Source organism: Podarcis raffonei, chromosome Z (assembly GCF_027172205.1).
Source record: "Podarcis raffonei isolate rPodRaf1 chromosome Z, rPodRaf1.pri, whole genome shotgun sequence".
NCBI lineage: Eukaryota > Metazoa > Chordata > Lepidosauria > Squamata > Lacertidae > Podarcis > Podarcis raffonei.
Window position 1 is genome coordinate 14837515 of NC_070621.1, and position 17610 is coordinate 14855124.

At 43.9% G+C, this 17610-nt stretch overlaps 1 protein-coding gene across 1 annotated transcript in view; it reads left to right on the top strand.

Moving 5' to 3' along the window:
• NTNG2 (netrin G2) overlaps nt 1-17610 on the top strand; it is a 126062-nt gene that overhangs the window by 71279 nt on the left and 37173 nt on the right. Inside the window, exons 4-5 of the mRNA XM_053373512.1 lie at nt 8506-8678; nt 14472-14492. Coding sequence (XP_053229487.1) covers nt 8506-8678; nt 14472-14492 — 194 coding nt within the window. The remainder of the gene's footprint in view (nt 1-8505; nt 8679-14471; nt 14493-17610) is intronic.

Consider the following 17610-nt stretch of genomic DNA (forward strand, 5'->3'; position numbering starts at 1 on the left):
CAACAGATGTTGCAGATGACTGTGAGAGAAGGATGCCCTTGTCCCTGCGACCTTTCCTTGGTGCCCTGCTGCCAGCATGCCTTACCTGTCCAAGAGAGCCTGCACATGTGTCCAACTGGCAGCTTTCAGACCTTGCCTCATCATTTCCAGAGGGAAGGGGGAAAGGCCTTGTACTAAATATACATAAACAAGCAACCCACTCTCAGCCTTCTGCTATCTCTACAATAAGTCCATTTTATCCTAACAACTTTTAGGATAAAATGCTGGATAATTCAACTTGATTGTGGATTGTGGAAGGTCCTGGGTTCAATCCTTGACAACTCCAGGTAGTGCTGAGTATGTCTGCTGCCTGAAAACCTGGAGAGCTGCTGCCAGCCAGGGTAAACTGAGCAAGATAGAGTAGTGGTTTTCAACCAGTGTGCCATGGTACCCTGGGGTGCCTTGAATGATGGTCAGGGGTGCCGTGGGCAACCCTGGCCTCTGTCCCTCTTTCTTTCTTTCCCTCCTTCTTCTGATGCCCTTTTGCGTCTCTGCCTCCCAAAGGCTTGCACAGCTGTTTATTGCAGCAGCCCTGGCTATAAGGTCCACAGGCAAATGGTGCCTCTGGGAGGCATCTCTCTTTGGGGTGGGTGAGTGGGAGCTCAGAGACCAAGGATGGCAGCAGCAGTTGCCTGGAGGACTCCCAAGGAGAGGGAAGAAGGGAGGAGGCTGAGGGAACACTCCACAAGGAAGGGTGTTTGGGAAAGGGTGAAGGACTGCCAGCTCTGCAGGCAAGGGGTGACATAACTGGGCTCCTGAGTTCCACAGAGGTGCCTCAGAAAGAATGTAGTTGGTTAAGGGAACAGTGGACTCAAAAAGGTTGAAAACCTCTGCGATAGACCAATGGTCTGATTCAGCATAAGGCAGCTTTCTATGAGTTCTTAAATAAGAGCAGGGATGCTTAATTTGCATTTTTCGCCTATAGAAATGATGCTGCGTTTCCTGTTTCCAAGCCCACATGTGTGTACCTTGGCTGGTAAGGTAAAGGGACCCCTGACCATTAGGTCCAGTCACGGACGACTCTGGGGTTGCGGCGCTCATCTCGCTTTACTGGCCATGGGATCCGGCATACAGCTTCCGGGTCATGTGGCCAGCATGACTAAGCCGCTTCTAGCAAACCAAAGCAGCGCACGGAAACGCTGTTTACCTTCCTGCCGGAGTGGTACCTACTTATCTACCTGCACTTTTTTGGCGTGCTTTCGAACTGCTAGGTTGGCAGGAGCAGGGACTGAGCAACAGGAGCTCACCCCATCGCGGGGATTCGAACCGCCGACCTTCTGATCAGCAAGCCCTAGGCTTTGTGGTTTAGACCACAGCACCACCCATGTCCCTTCTACTTTGGCTGGTAGTCAGGCCAAATAAACCCAAGTTAAAGTAGAGCCTAAGACTGGTGCTCTAGCAAATGGGTGGTTTAGACAGGGATTGTGCAAAGGAAGCTGGGGAGGTGGAAACATTTCCTCGAGGGGACATCCCCATCAGGGGTTGTCAGTCTTGGCCTTTTGGAGCTGTTCTGCTGTTCCTTATTAAATAATGCATCCTGATTGATTGGTCTGAAAACTGCTGTGTTGTGGGGTCAGGTTGCACAGGTTATCGTTTTCTGATTAGATTGATGATTCTCAAAGGTCAAATTCAAAAAGCAATTCTCTGACAAGATTGATCCTTTGGATGAGGATCCTTCCCACCACCCTGCAGATGGGCCTGACAAAGAGAAATGGCTGACCTGGAACTGCAAGGGATGGAGCAGGAAGATTACCTGAATATTCCTAATGCATCTTACAGATGCTGTAAACCCAAGTCTGTCTTTGGGATGCTAGGTCAAAAAGTGTTCCTTGCAAGACCTTAGTTGCTGGAACAAGTTAAGCTTTGTAGAACTTTAGCTGCAACTCAGCTAAGCTAGGAATTGATATAGAGGAGATAGCAAAAAATTAAACCTGCTGCTTTATCAAAAAGCATTTTTAAAAATTAATGTCCCCCATCCTTTTGAAATCTATTCAGGAATGTTGTCACAATAAAATAAAAATTGCAAAATCACTTGCCTTGGTTGGGATTGTTAGTGAAGGGTGGGCAATAAATGTAATAAAAAATAAATAGTCAAGCCTTTCACAAAGAAATAGGGGATAATCCATCTCACCTCACCTCCCCCTCCCAAATACCTGAATGAGGACTGAGCATTCTGATGATCAGAATGGTGATCATCATATGAAGAAGAAAAAAGGAAAACTGGGGTTGGGGGTGGATTGGATTATCCTATCCATCATGGTATGAAGTTGTATCCTCAGCAATGAGGATACACCTCCATACCCTAATTTTAAAGTACCTCTCCCTACCCTAGTCACCTGGAAGAAGTGTGGGTGTGAGTTCAAACCAGGGATTCTCTAGCCCTGCCTCTGAATTTCTTGGGTGCTCTATTCAAAGTGAGAATGGCATGTGGTTTAAGGGTGCTGGGCAATTTCTGGTTTTGAGACCCTGGCAAATCCTCAGCCTCATCACTATTCAACTTTGCTACCCCTCTGATTCTCAAAAACAAACAAACCTTTTTCAGAAGCAACTTGATAGCACAGCTGCAGGGCACAGCTTTGCATACTGAAAGTCCCAGGTTCAGTCTTTGACAGTACCAGTCAAAAGTGTGGGAGCAGTCAAATTTCTAGAGAGGGATTGTTTGTCCAGCAGTAGATAAACCTCCTGTTTCCTCCTGGGCTGGGACAAACTTCCTCTACATGTGACCAGAGGTTTATATTTTATTTTATTTTATTTTATTAAACATTATATCCTCTCCTGCCTCCCTGAACATTCCCACAAAAAGGAGGTCTGGTTATCATGGCTGGAGCTGCAGCTGGAGTTGGAGTGGCACAGCAGGTTTTGTTCACCCTCCGTGCACAGCCCCTGGTCCTGCTTGGTGTGCACATGAGTATGCCCCGGGCGCCAGCAAAGGATGCAACACCACTCTGTAACCCCCACTGATCTCAATGGGACTTATTTCTGAGTAGGCATGCATAGGATTGTTCTGTCAGTTTGTAATACTGATGTCACCCAATATATAGCAGGATTTCAAATATATGTAGGGAGTAAGTCCTGAGCAAACTGGAAGAGGCTGAAATAGACCTTATTGAGCTAAGGTGGACTGGTAGGCTAACTCCGTAGGAGGCAGCTTCCTATGTTCATACTGCACCTTGGTTTGATCTGTGCTTGCTTCTGTAAGTAGGACTTTCCCCCCTCTACATCCCTAGGTCCTGTACCACAGTGAAGAGATGATGACCTGCAGTGACCCATGCTAGTTTGCTTTCCCTCTATGTGTATGGGTTTTTTCCCCTTCTTTTTTTTTTTATTTAAGGAAATTGCAGTAAGAGACGAAGGCAATGTTCCGTGGGCGTTCAATAATTCAGAGAGTCAGGCTCTGTGGCACCTGAGCTCTGGTCATTGCCTATTCAAAAGGGTGAGGACAGTCGTGCAGAAAACTCTGATCTGTGGGGGCATAAGGAGAAAGCCGTCAGAACCCAGAGACAGGGCTACCTTGATATGTATAATCTGGCAGAGGGAGAGAGAAAAAGAGAGAACTTCACACACACACACACACACACACACACACACACACACACACCACTATCATCCCAGACTGCCATTTGCTGTAACCCACTCCCCAAGTATTTAAGTGTGATAGGTTTAAGTTATTTCCACTCTGTCCTTAGAAGCCCTTTCTGCAACTGGCTTTTGCTAGATATCTTGTTTGTTGGCCACATTTGCCAGCTCTTTGCTCCAGATATCAAATCTGTTCCACTTGCACCCCTTGGAGAACAAGTCCCCCGCTCCCGCCTCTGCTTCCCTGTGTTGGTTTTGGAGTGGAGCAGAACAAAGTGTCATCTGGTGAGTGAGAAGCAGGAGCAGGGGCTGCTCACCCAGCTTCTTCCTGGCCTACGAGTAAACAGTTGGTTGGAAAACAAGAGCAAGGATAAAAATAGCTCTGGCAGGGTTTTGGTTTGAATTAAAAAGTAATAATAATAATGAGGGATGCATGTGGTGTTGTGGGTTAAACCACAGAGCCTAGGACTTGCCGATCAGAAGGTCGGTGGTTCGAATCCCTGCGACGGGGTGAGCTCCAGTTGCTCGGTCCCTGCTCCTGCCAACCTAGCAGTTCGAAAGCACGAAGCGCAAGTAGATAAAAAGGTACCGCTCCAGCGGGAAGGTAAATGGCATTTCTGCGTGCTGCTCTGGTTCACCAGAAGCAGCTTAGTCATGCTGGCCACACCAGGAAGCTCCCTCAGCCAATAAAGCAGATGAGTGCCGCAAGCCCAGAGTCGGTCACGACTAGACCTAATGGTCAGGGGTCTCTTTACCTTTAATAATAATAATAATAATAATAATAATAATAATAATAATAATAAAATTGAAATCTACCAGCAACACACAAATGGCATTGAGGGGTGTGCAGGCTTTGCTGTATCCAAAACCTTAGAGAGTGTGTCAAAAGAAAGGTCCACTCAGTGAATATTCATGGTGTTCAGTGCTGATTTTGGTCTTAAGTGATTTTGGCAAAGGAGTTGGGGTAAAAACATAGTAAGTAACACAAGCTATGAAACAGGGTAGCTGCTGTTTAAGCTACCCAGAACTTTTTCTGGAAACAAATAATCTCTAGTCCTCAGTCTGTCCATTTGACCCTTCTGATGGACATTGTTGAGAATATCCTAATGAAATCCTTTCAGATAACCATGAGCTTCACTAGAAGATGATACCAAATCAGGCTGTGGATCCATCTTGCAGAGTATCATCTAAAACGACCAGAAGCAACTCTGCGGAGTTTCAGATGGGAACCTTGCAATTTGAAAAAAATAAAATAAAAATCCATTCACGTTTAAAGGCAATCCTACGTAGTTTGTACTTTCAGAAAAAAAGGGAACTAAAATGTAGGCAATCCTTAAAAATTCACACATCTCCAAATTTTGCAGGGCAGACAAGTAATGTGTACAAAAATGCATATACTTGGAAAAAATGTACATAAATACGCTTATTTTAGTAAAAATAACACAGAGACAAATGTATTAGTGAAAAATGCTCTGCAAAAATGTGTATATTAGGCCAAACCGCATACAAACATGTGAATACTAGGATAAATTCACACTAAAATCCTGATAAATGAGACCCCTTTTAAAGAAAAATAAATGAATGGCAAACTGACGTGGAAATGTAATAACCAAATATAATATTAGAAGCATTAAAAACTGAGAAACCAGAATTGGCAGATCTGCCTATCCCTAATTACAGTGTAGGTGCCAGTCAGATTTCTAGGGGGAGAAAGTGTTCCATAGCTAAGCTTCTCTCACAGAAAAGTAACTGCTCAATGGCAGCAGAGTGAGTGATGCTCAGGTGTTGTGGGAAGACAGCTAAACTCCCAAATCTTGTTAAATTTTGAAATGAGTCTTCTTAGTGGAAACAGACAAAGGAAAACAAAAGGAAAAAATCACCAGTCGGTAATTTTGTTTCTTACGTAAGCTGGAGATATACTGTACAATTGGGACCAACAACAAAATATTGCAGCATGGAACGTTCTCTTCAGCATCCTTCTTTAGGTTACTCCAAGTCATGTTCATTCCCACCCAGTTTTCCATTTCTGCTCCACCTGCTTCTCTGACCCTCAGCCAGCATTTATCGGCCACAATGAACACTTGGTCTGCATTGGGTTTATTGGACTTCTCCCTAGTACTTTTTCTAAAGATTTATTGTACTTATGCAAACTGTAGTGGTGCCCCAGGGCAGGAGCCCCAGATTGTGAGCTTTCATTTTCATTTTAAAGTAAGTTTCTAGCCCTCCTAGAAAGAACACTGTGGAGCAAAAAATTGTACAGTGGTACCTCTGGTTACAGACGCTTCAGGTTACAGACTCCGCTAACCCAGAAATAGTACTTCGGATTAAGAACTTTGCTTCAGAATGAGAACAGAAATTGTGCTTCAGCAGCATGGCAGCAGCGGGAGGCCCCATTAGCTAAAGTGGTACCTCAGGTTAAGAACAGTTTCAGGTTAAGAACAGACCTCCAGGACGAATTAAGTTTGCAACCAGAGACACCACTGTACCTTCTAAGTGATTTTTGTGACATGAGAGTGGTGTGACTGCCTTGTATATTAATCCTGGAAACTGAGGAATGTTCCCTCTTGTTATTAGACAGCAACAGTGTGTGTGTGTGTGTGTGTGAGAGAGAGAGAGAGAGAGAGAGAGAGAGAGAGAGAGAGGGAACGTGTTGGATAGTGTTCCATAATCAGGACCTGCAGGACATAGCTGGCTTTCCATAAGGCTGTCAGATGTAGTTTTCTCTCTACTTTTGCGATATGCCCCATCTCCCCCATGGCAGCCATTTTGTAGCTTTTGCCCCCAGCACTCTCTCAAAATACAAAATTTGCCCTCTAGTCCAAAAAGGTTGGCAACCCTGGCATACAAGATAGTCTTTGCTCTGGTTCTCTCTCCAGTCTCTGCTTCTTCCATACACACATCCCAATACCAGTTTATCCCATAACACACTAATGTATTTTTGGCAAGAGTGGTTTCATTGGTGCCAACTTGCACCTACAATGGAGCGTGCCAATGTCATGTGACACCATGACACCACATGCGCAATATTATGCAGCATCATGACTCCCTGTGTGTGACGTCGCACAGCATCATGACATCCCATGCGCAATGTCAGCACTAGATATTGAGAGGGCTCAGCCCCCTCCTTAGGAACAGGCTAAGGTGCTTCCACCCCCAGGAGCCAGCACCCCAGAAGGACCTTGAGTGCTAAAAACTAAACTCTTCTTTCTTCGGAAAGATGTGTACATGATTTATAAGCTTGTTATGGAATTCCCATGGAAACCTTGGTGGAATGCCTGCAGCTTACAATGGCATTCCTATTGCCCTTGAAATTTAAACAAGGATTTAGTTAAACCCCACCATGGTCAACTGGAAGAGCACTTTGGGTGTATCTGCCCCAACCTCACCTACTGTTTTTAACTTCTGCCTGAAGAGTATTTCAGGATTTCACTTCTTCCCCCTGCCCCTTGCTTAAATGTGTGTTTGTATTTTTGCACACCCTGAGGTCCCCCTGAGCCCAATTGACACCTGCTTGTTGTGTATGGGTGGTGCTGTTTTAGCTATGTAAGGACTGACACTCAGTGTCTGAATAATAGAGGGAATGGTTTTTATTTATTACACTTCTATACTGAAGTTATATGGGTGGTTTACAATAAATTATCATTGCTTCTTTCATGATTTCACTTCTTTCTCTCTTTATTTACTCCTGCCTGTCTCTTACCATTAAACTAGCCATGAACACTGGAGCATTAGGTTATATCCCACTTTCAGGAACCTTTAAGAAGCCAAAGTGCTGTGTGTGTGGATCTATTTTGAACTGAACATGATTGACTATTAACAACTCCAGCCAGCCTTGGAAATGGAGAAGCAATTGTAAATGGGCCCTGAGTTGTAATGAGAGGCATTCTCTGATCGTTACTTGCATATGCATTGATTATTTGATTTGGAACATCAATTATCTGTGTAAAAGGCTTTGACTCTAAAGAAGCTCATGTGTCAAACATGAGAAGGTAATGGAAGGACTTAAAAGTTGACATGGATGGAACAAGTGAATGGAACAAAAATCGAGTCCAGGGAGGGAAGGCAGAAGGCTGCACGACTTGTACTTTGTGTCTGTGTTAGTACTGTGCCAAAAAAATTTTCTCTGTCCTTTTTTACCATTTGCCATCCATTAATGAAAAAAGAAATTGTGCTATAGAACTTGTTATACACTATCACTTCTTCTGCAAATGGGACTTTGGTGCTGATCTTCACATGAAGGCCCATAAAATATCAAGGTTTTGACCTGGTGTAAAAAGACACACGCAAGCACACAAAAAGCTGGGTGTACCTGTTTTCTCCCTCTAAACATTTATCTAGCACCTGCAGCCTCCCTAGCTGCCTATGATTCCTGCTATGAAAAAAGCCCATCAGAGGAGTTACCTCATGATTTTCTCCTCGGGCTTTGATTGAAACATGGACACCTGGGGAGGGTGCAGGTTACATGATTATTTGTAGAATGAAAGAAAGGACACCTTGATCACTTCAAAAGCAAGATAAGCACATAGCTGCCCCCCCCCACTGCACTTGTAAGAAAGACACTGAAATTTTCACTCCTGCTTTGACCATTTTCAAGTTGAATTTCTTTTCTCATTGGTTAACAGAGAACAGTAAAATAAACAAAACAACTGAAAAACAGAAAAATGCAGCACAGCACTGTCTTTAATCCATCACCTGTTTTCGTCACAGTTCAGAAATTGTGGCGTTTTGATGAATTTCTAATGCTTTTATATTGTAATGTTTCTGTGATGTGTCCATGGCTTTTTGTCAGCTGAAATTGAAAAAGAGCATTTATACATTTTTAAAGACTTCAATGGATGAATAAAATAAGAGCCAATCGCAGCCAGTCTGTCTCCTCTGTTCGTCTTGTAGGTGTAAATGCAACCTCCATGCCAATCTGTGCACCTTCAAAGAGGGAAGCCTCCAGTGTGAGTGTGAGCACAACACAACCGGTCAGGACTGTGGGCGATGCAAGAAGAACTTCCGCAGCAAGTCTTGGCGGGCAGGATCCTACTTGCCCCGCCCCAATGGCTCTGCTAATGTCTGTAAGTAGCTGTGCAAAACTGTGCTGATTTTATCCTGCCCCCTCCTCTCCCTCAAATGGTCTTTCTGCATTGGTGGTACTGCTGAGCACCAGTCCTGTTCTGAACAGGGTCTGCAGGGAGTATCAGCAATGCTTGGCCAAAGAGCAGGAACATGGGATAAGGTATAAAAATATATCTAAGTCTTCCACAGATTTGTACCATTGTACAACAAATGGTACAAAAATAAATAAAATAACAAATACAAATTGCTAGGCAGTGATTATTGATAATTACTAGCTCTGGAAACCACAGGTGGAAGGAGTGCTCTGGCGCTCAAATCCTGCTTGTGGGCTTCCCATGGGCATCTCAGGATGTTGGAGTAGATGGACCACTGCCTTATTCCAGCAGGCTATTCCTATGTTTGTATGATCTTATATTTGTGTGCGTGTATGTGTGTTCGTGTGGATAGATATAGATAGATTAGATGATAGATAGATAGATAGATAGATAGATAGATAGATAGATAGATAGATGATGATAGATAGCTAGATGATAGATAGCTAGATGATAGATAGATAGATGATAGATAGATAGATGATAGATAGATATAGATGATAGATAGATGATAGATAGATAGATAGATAGATAGATAGATAGATAGATAGATGATAGATAGATAGATGATAGATAGATAGATAGATAGATAGATAGATAGATATATGAATTCCTTCTCCTTCTGACACACTTCCCTACTCAACACCTCCGGGGCCCTGATCCTCACCCAGGGCCCCAACAAACTCACAGATATCACCCCTCAGAATCCCACCACAAGGAGGGTTCCTAGAACCTGCTATCATCACCCTGCACCACATTCACCCCAAACATTTAAAGCCCTATATTAAATACTCACAGCTTCCTCCAAATAGTTATGGGAGCTGTAGTTTGTTAAGGGTGCTGAATGTTCTTAGGAGACTCTTCTCTTCCCCCACAGAGCTACAGTTCCTACAGTAGTTTAACAATCAATCCCTCTTCCCAGGGAACTGTAGCTCTGTGGGGGAAGAGAAGAGTCTCCTAACAACTCAGCACCCATAACAAACTACAGCTCCCAGGATTCTTTGGGGGAAACTATGACTGCTTGAAGCAGTATCATAGGGATTAAAATGCATGGTGTGAATGTGACCCTAGGCTCTCCCACTAAGGTTTATGAGCAGGTACCCAGGTCTGATGGAGCTTCCTCAGGTTGGCCACCACTGGGTCCCATTCAGCACTCAAATCAGTGGTACTGCACAAATCCAGTTCCAGGTGACAGCAGATTTGGTTTGGTGAATTTTCCAGGGGGTCCAAAGGATGGTAAATAGGACTCCCCTCTGCTTGCAGTTCTGCACACCTCTCCTCCTGCCTTTGTCATGGTGGAAGAGCAACTGCCACAACACTGGCTTTTTAAGCATCCTAAAGCATTTCCCAAAGATGCCACATTTTGTTACGTCCTTCCTTCCCACCTTTGAGTGAAAATGTATCGGCTTTAGGGTGATCAAAGCAGAAATCCAGTCTCAAAAGGCCATGACAGGAACGCTTTGTTTTTGCCAGGAACTTGAAGACGTGGGCCCTTTGAAAGGGAACAAGCTTGTCAGCTGCTGCTGAGTGCCTACGATCTTTCAAAGGAGCGACAGAGAGTTTTTTTGGTGCTGACAGGCACCAGGAGTTGCTGGCTCCCCATTATTCCATTATGCTTGCTTCTCACACTCAGAACACAGAGCCCAGGTGTCCTGCGTAGAGCCAGAGTCTGCAAGCTCAGGGCATGGGTCTCTACAGGGGTTTTTCTGGGTCGTGTGCAAAGCCAAAACACTGAAGCAGGTGGAACAGGCTAGTCTCACACAAAATTTGAGAAGAATGGTGCCCATGCTTTTTGCCTCATAACTTAGGCTCAACAAATGCAAGAAGCTTATTATTATTATTATAAATGAAAATTGGGAATCTGCAGGTTATGTTACATGGGGGACAGGGAGGACTTTTTTTTAAAAGATATTTATTAAAATTTTCAAAATTAATACAGTAAGAATATAAAAAGTCAAAAAGAAAAAGGAAAAAAATACGAAAAAACAGAAAAAAAGATACATAAAAATTAAAAACACATTAAGTTCACCAAAATTTACTTTCATTGACATATTTTCCCGACCTCCTCATACCTCCCCTTTTTGTATTCCAATTCAAATTATTGATTCAGCAAATCCTTAACCATAATTCTTAACCTAATAAATTAACATGTTATTATTTTACTTTTACTCTTTCATCCATTCCCTCAATTTATTTTTGCTAACCTTATTTTCCTTTAATTTAGTTCATTTTTTTAAAAAAAACCAATTTTACCTTATCCAAACTTAAACATCAATACTTATACATCAATACATATTCTTAAAACATTCTTTCTAAAGTCGACCCAAATTCCCTTCCATGAATTTCCCAAATTTCATAAACATTACAAAAACAAAAATACAAGCAAAACACATTATACTTATGTACCCTTTGGATTCCCAAACCCCACCCCACCCTTTCCCGGTTCCAGTCCCCAACAAATGTCCATCAGTCTTAATCTAATATTTAGCCTGGAGATCTCACATCCAAGGCTCTTAATTCTCTCTCAATTCCTCTCTGCTGGTTTTTTTGATAGTCCTTAAAATTAAACATCAACTCTCGGAGAAGCTCTGGCCCTTCAGGATCCATGTTTCTTTCAACCAGTCCTCCATACTTAAAGGTGGAACCCAAATCTTGTTTCTTACTCCTTTCAAGTCCAAATGTCCCCAAGGTTCCAACCTCCACCTTGAGCAAATTTATAATCCTTAGGTCTTCAGATCTCCACATAAGGAGATCTTTCCTTTCTTCAATCTCCAATTCAGGCCAGATTTTCCACATCAAATTCTTATTTTCCTTCATTACCATCATGTCAGGCCTCAAGTCCTCCTTCATCATCTGCAGCTCTTCAGGGACAACATATGTCTCCTTCTCCAAATTCTCAAAGTTGTCAAGTTTCTCTTTCTGTTCAGTTGAATAAACTTCCAGATTCAACTCCTTATCAGTTTCAATGATATTGTTTACAGTTGAGTCCAGAGTTGTAACATTTATAGCCAAAACATCAATTTGGCCTTGCAACTTTCCCAAGAGAACAAAGACTCTGTCCAATTCAGCCTGAATTCTCCCTTCTCCAGCCATTCTTGTAATGTCCCAAATCCCCCTCTAGAGGGATTTTGGTTTCTTAGTGTTCATGCCAATCCAAGTCCAAAAATCCAGCTAGTTTGTATCAGTTCTTCCTTGTTTTCAACAAATTGTAACAAAAATTGTAACATATATAACCAGCAGAAGCAACAGAAACAAAGTTCTCTTTTTCCGTTTTGACAGCTACTTTGACAGCTGTCAAACTCTTTAGTACCTCATCGACAGGCTCTCTCGCGGAACACTCCTGGGTCCGGGAGGGTGGCACTTCGGTTCCCAAAATTAGCTCTTTATCCTCCAGCAAAATTTCTTATACTGCCAAATCGTGAAATTAAAGTCTTTTACCAAAGAAGGAAAGAAGAAAAGGTTCTCTCGACCTTAGTTAGCAGGTCTTTGCTTTAACTTGTTTACAAGACGGGGAGGCAGACTTCCTTTTTACACCTTCCCTGATCGTGCCTGATTCTTAAAAGCAAATTTTTCTTTACAGTACCAATTTCCGTAGTACTCACGGGTTGTTACTTTTAGAGTCCAATTGTTCAAAAGAAGAAGTCAGCGCTCTCCGACCATGGCAATGCGGCTTCACTCTGCAGGAGAAGCAGTCGACTCTCCGCACCGCGCCGCTCACCCCGTCCCCCGTTCCGAAGCCTTTAAAAAGGCTCCTTCGCAGGTCGGGGGGCGCAAATGGTGCCCGCCGAGTCACCAGGTTCACAGGCTTCACCGCCTGTGATTTTTGAGGGTCCCTGCGTCGCCGCAGCGGCAAGACCCAATCCTGCGGAGCCGATTCCCTCCGGAGCTCGGAGGGAATCCGCCATTAGTTGATGGCGCAAACCCGGAAGTCCAGGGAGGACTTTCCTACCTTTCTCTTCACCTGTGAATGGCCATAGCCCAGTTTCCCTGTGTTAGATAAACCAAAGGAAATTAAGACGGGACTCCTGATCCTCTAATAGTTGCTTCGCACATATAATTGTGGCAGACCTGTCATTATTAACCCTGCCATGTAGAGCAAAAATCCAAGCTTAGGAGTTTGCAAAAGCCTGGGCCAAAATACGTTTTCAGGAGGTGCCTAAAACTGCTGCTTCTTTGAAGGCCAAGACTGCAGGGGTCAGCAAACTTTTTCAGCAGGGTGCCAGTCCACTGTCCCTCAGAACTTGTGGAGGGCCGGACTATATTTCGGGGGGGGGGATGAACAAATTCCTATGCCCCACAAATAACCCATAGATGCATTTTAAATAAAAGCACACACTCTACTCATGTAAAAATACCAGGCAGGCCCCACAAATAACCCAGACATGCATTTTAAATAAAAGGACACATTCTACTCATGTAAAAACACGCTGATTCCTGGACCATCCATGGGCTGGATTGAGAAGGCGATTGGGCCAGATCCGGCCCCCGGGCCTTAGTTTGCCTACCCATGGTCAAGAGAGTCATTACAGTCAAACCGTGCAGCTCAACCCACAAAACAAAACTTTTGTTCAAGTTCTTGGTCTTGATGTCACTGGGTGACATCTCAGCCATTCACAAGGTAGTTTCTTAGCCTCAGTCACCATCTGTAACATGGGAACAACAGCCTGTTGTGAAGACAAAGTTGGTAAGAGTGAGTACTGAGATGAATGCTCTCTGTGTCTGAATGTCTCCTCAGTAACTGTGATTTTGCAGGTGTCAAGCCCTCCCCCAGGTCTTTAATCCAATATGTTTTGTAACACTTCTCAGCTATTTACAGGTACCATATCCCCATGGTTTTTCACTTCTGCTGCTGTTTTACTATCCCCCCCCCAGTTGCTTCCTTCACATGACCCCGCCCCCCTGTCCCAACCAACCAACCAACCAACCAAAGATCACATACTGGCTTTGATGACTTCACAATTATATCTAGGTAACTCCATTTAGCTAGGTTCTGTCATGAAGAGCAAAATAACTTACTGGTATAAAGGAAATAATTTTTATATTATTTACATGAGCACTGCAATTCTAATGAAACATTCTGCAAAACTGCCTGTCCCATCTCTACCCATCCACGCACACCCCACATTCTAGCTGAGCACTAGTAAGAATTGTACATTCAGACCTTGTGTCGCGTCCGCTTCATGTTGCGTCTTTTCACATTACATCCTGCGGCATCCCGGAAGTAACGGAACAGGTTTCCGGGTTTCGCCACTCGCGCATGCGCAGAAGCGCCAAATCATGCTATGCGCAGAAGCTCCAGATCGTGCGCAGATTTAGCACTTCAAGTTGTGGGCATTTCACGTTACGGACAGGCTCCAGAACGGATCCCGTCCATAACACAAGGTACCACTGTACTAAACTTCATGCACTTGAAATGTGACTTATTAGTAATAAGCTGTTATGCCAAAACTGACATGTATATATGACCCTACCCGGACACAGGGCAAAGTAAAAGAGTGCTAATAAGTTAGGTTATCAGTTGGCTGATCCCCACAGGTCACTGCAGGTTACCTGGGTGCAAACCCCACCTCTGTGTTTTGCCCTGTGCCAGCTGCTTTGACATCCGTGTGCTTATGAGCAAGCTTCCTGTTAATTAGCACCATGCCCTTCTTTGTATTTGCTGACCCTCTTTTTCCCCTTGCCCTTCTTCTTTTCTTCCAGGTGCGGCTCCAAACTTTGGCAGTAAGTAGAAAATGAAACTTGAAACTCTGGGATTTGACGTGTTTGGTGCATGGTCCCTGTGCACGTTCCTTGATGGGGAGAAAGAGCGGCTGCTTTCACTGTCCATTAGCACCTTCCGGGCAATATGTCTGCTCCTCTAATTGTGCCTCATTTCCCATCCTGTCAAAAGAACCTCCTTTGACTTCAGTAACCTCATTGTCTCTGCTGCTCTGGCATGTTTTTCCCTCCCCATGAGGTTTGTTAGAACAGCAGAAGGGAAGGAAATAAAAGTGTGTGCGTGTTACCAAAATCACCAGTGGATGCCGTGAACTTTTCCCCTCAAGTATCACAGGCAGGACATTAAGTTCTTGCTGCCACTAGGAGAAAATTGTGTTAAGATTTTTCAGCTACAGAATCTGGTCTCTTTCACTTTCATTAGACTAAGGTGTGCTGTGGTGTGTGTGTGTGTGTGTGTGTGTGTGTGTGTGTCTTTTGTATTAAGAGGAAGATATATCAGGACATTTCAGCTGAGTATTTGGACCTACTTTTTCCACACAACATATAGTTAAACTATGAAATTCACACTCACAAGATATGGTAATAGTCACCAACTTGGATGGCTTTAAAAGAGAATTAGGCAATTTTATGGAGAATTAAGTTATTGATGGCTACTACCTCTGCTGGCAGAGTCAGTATGCCTCTGAATGCCAGTTGCATTGAACACAATCCATTGGGTTCAAATAAGTGGATAGCAATCAATTCCATGCTCACATATGAGCTCAATAATACTTACTTCTGAGTAGGCATGCATTGGATTGTACCGTAAGTGTGTATTGTTGATATGGCCCAAGATACTGCTGGAAAGGCTTAGTACTTTAAATATAACTTGAGAAAAAGTCCTGAGAAAACTATCCTATGGTTTCTTTCTCCTCTCCCCATCCCAATCCTTATTTTTGTTTTGTTAGCAAATGAACGATCAAAGCGAGTTACTACCACAAAAGCTACTACCACTACAACTCCCAAAACCACTTCCACCACCACCACCACCACCACTACTACTACTACCACCACCACTACTACTACCACTACTACCACCACTGCTGCTGCTCCTACTACTACCACTACCACTACTACCACTGCTGCTCCTACTACTACCACTACCACTGCAGCTCCTACTACTACCACCACATTTGTTACAACTCAGCAGCCAGGTGGGTGCCAAGCTGTAGTTTGCTAGGCACAAGCTCCTCATCCCCTTACTTGCTCATGTAGATCTACTAGAGCTGGTTCTGCTGTTCAGTTGCCCCCTCCCTTCTGCAACAGCTTTGTATGCTGCTTCACTATGTTAAGTAGCAATAAATAATGCCATAGAAGGATGACTCTAGCCTCACTAGCTTGCCTCTTCATTTGCCTTGTAGGTGCGGATTGGGGTACGTGGAGGGGGGGGTTACATTGTGCTTCTGCTCAGTTCTTTCCATTTGTCAGCAAAAGTGCTTGTTTGTTTTCAGACCTAATTAATACAGAGAAGGGCACTGGCAGGACAGCGCACATTAATAATGTGCAGCTTCTTTTCCTTTAGGAATGCAGCTGCAGTAACGCCTTAAAAAATGGGTGCTATGATGAGACGGGTGAAAGGGTGGATGCTCTGGTGATGTGGCAAAAGGGCAGATGTTCTGATAAGGTGAGCGAAATAACAGATGCTCTGATGAGGCGCAGGGCCACAGGTTAGCCACCACAATTTAATGTATCTAGCCATCAGTCTGAAACAGTGCCTCTGGTTCAAGTACCCATTTCGACCGTGAAGTTCATTAGGTGGCCAGTCATTCCCTCTCAGCCTTACCCACTTCACAGTGACACTTCCTAGATCTTCTTGGAGAAAACTCAAGATATAAATATAAAATATAAAATAATATCCCACGATCCTTTGAAATGCCCAGGGGTTCTTTGGCAGTAACTCTGAGTTGTACTGTTGACATGTGAACATCATTGATTAAAATTTGCCCTCACCAGTTAGTCAATTGAAACCTGAGCTGATTAATTTACAAGTTGAAGTGGTTAATTTTATAGCCCTGCTAACTCAGGAATTATCTATGAGACGTTATACAGATGGTTATACTGTGCTTTAAGTTTCTCCAGAATTTTTCATGCTAGTCTTTTCCTAGGGAAGAGTTTCAAACACTGCTGAGAATCTTTCTCTGTACTTTCTCTTTTAATGTGCGCGTGTGTGTGTATGTGTATGATTCTTTTGTACCCTCTGAGCAGCCACTGTTAAGCAACCAGCTGATCTCCCTCCTTCTGTGTCTGTGCAAGAGGCAGAGATAAAAACAGGTATATTTTACAGATAGCTTGATGCTCCTAGTTCCTTAGCTAGTGCTTGCTTTTCTGCAGTACACCCAAAAGCAACAATAAACCAACCAAGGCAGCCCCAGACTGCATAGTATGGGAAACAGAGAGACCTTCCCATTGCCAGCCGTTTTCTGGGTTATGTTGTTGTTTAAAAAAGGCAAATGCAGCTTCGGAAGCTATTTCATTAGACCAATGGTGGTAAGGAGGAGGTGCTTAAACCTTTATCTTCTCCTATCCCTGCTTTTTGCCTTTCAAGGAAAAAGAGCTATCTATTGGCAGAGGTGGGTATGGGGGCCAAGGACTCATAGAGTCATATAAAGGTTGATCCCTTACAGAATATGGGGCACTACTCCTCCAAACTCAGCCACCCTACACCTGCCCGTTTTCTTATTTATAACCAGTCCAGGGGGTAGCAGAATTGTCTGCCAATTTCCTCCTCCTTACTCACAGTTTTGCCCTTGCAGAACTCAGCAGGGAGGAGGATGGAGACAATACTAGTTGGCTTTGCCTGCCTTCCACTCTAACTAGTCTCAGTGGGCATCAGCCACTACTGAACCAGAGGAGTTGTGGTGGTAAGAAGGCACATGAGGGCAGGCTGAGGTTTCTGAGACAGTGCCTCACTCACCCTCATGGACCAGCCTTCATTGCTGATAACCCTGCTAGCTTGCTTAGGCACTAGCACCTGCCTGGGGGAGCCAGGCACTGGTACCGACCCTGGCCCCAGCTGCTCCCATCTCCATCTCTGCCATTCGCTCATGCTTGCCTGATTGCAATGTAAAACCATCCATGAATG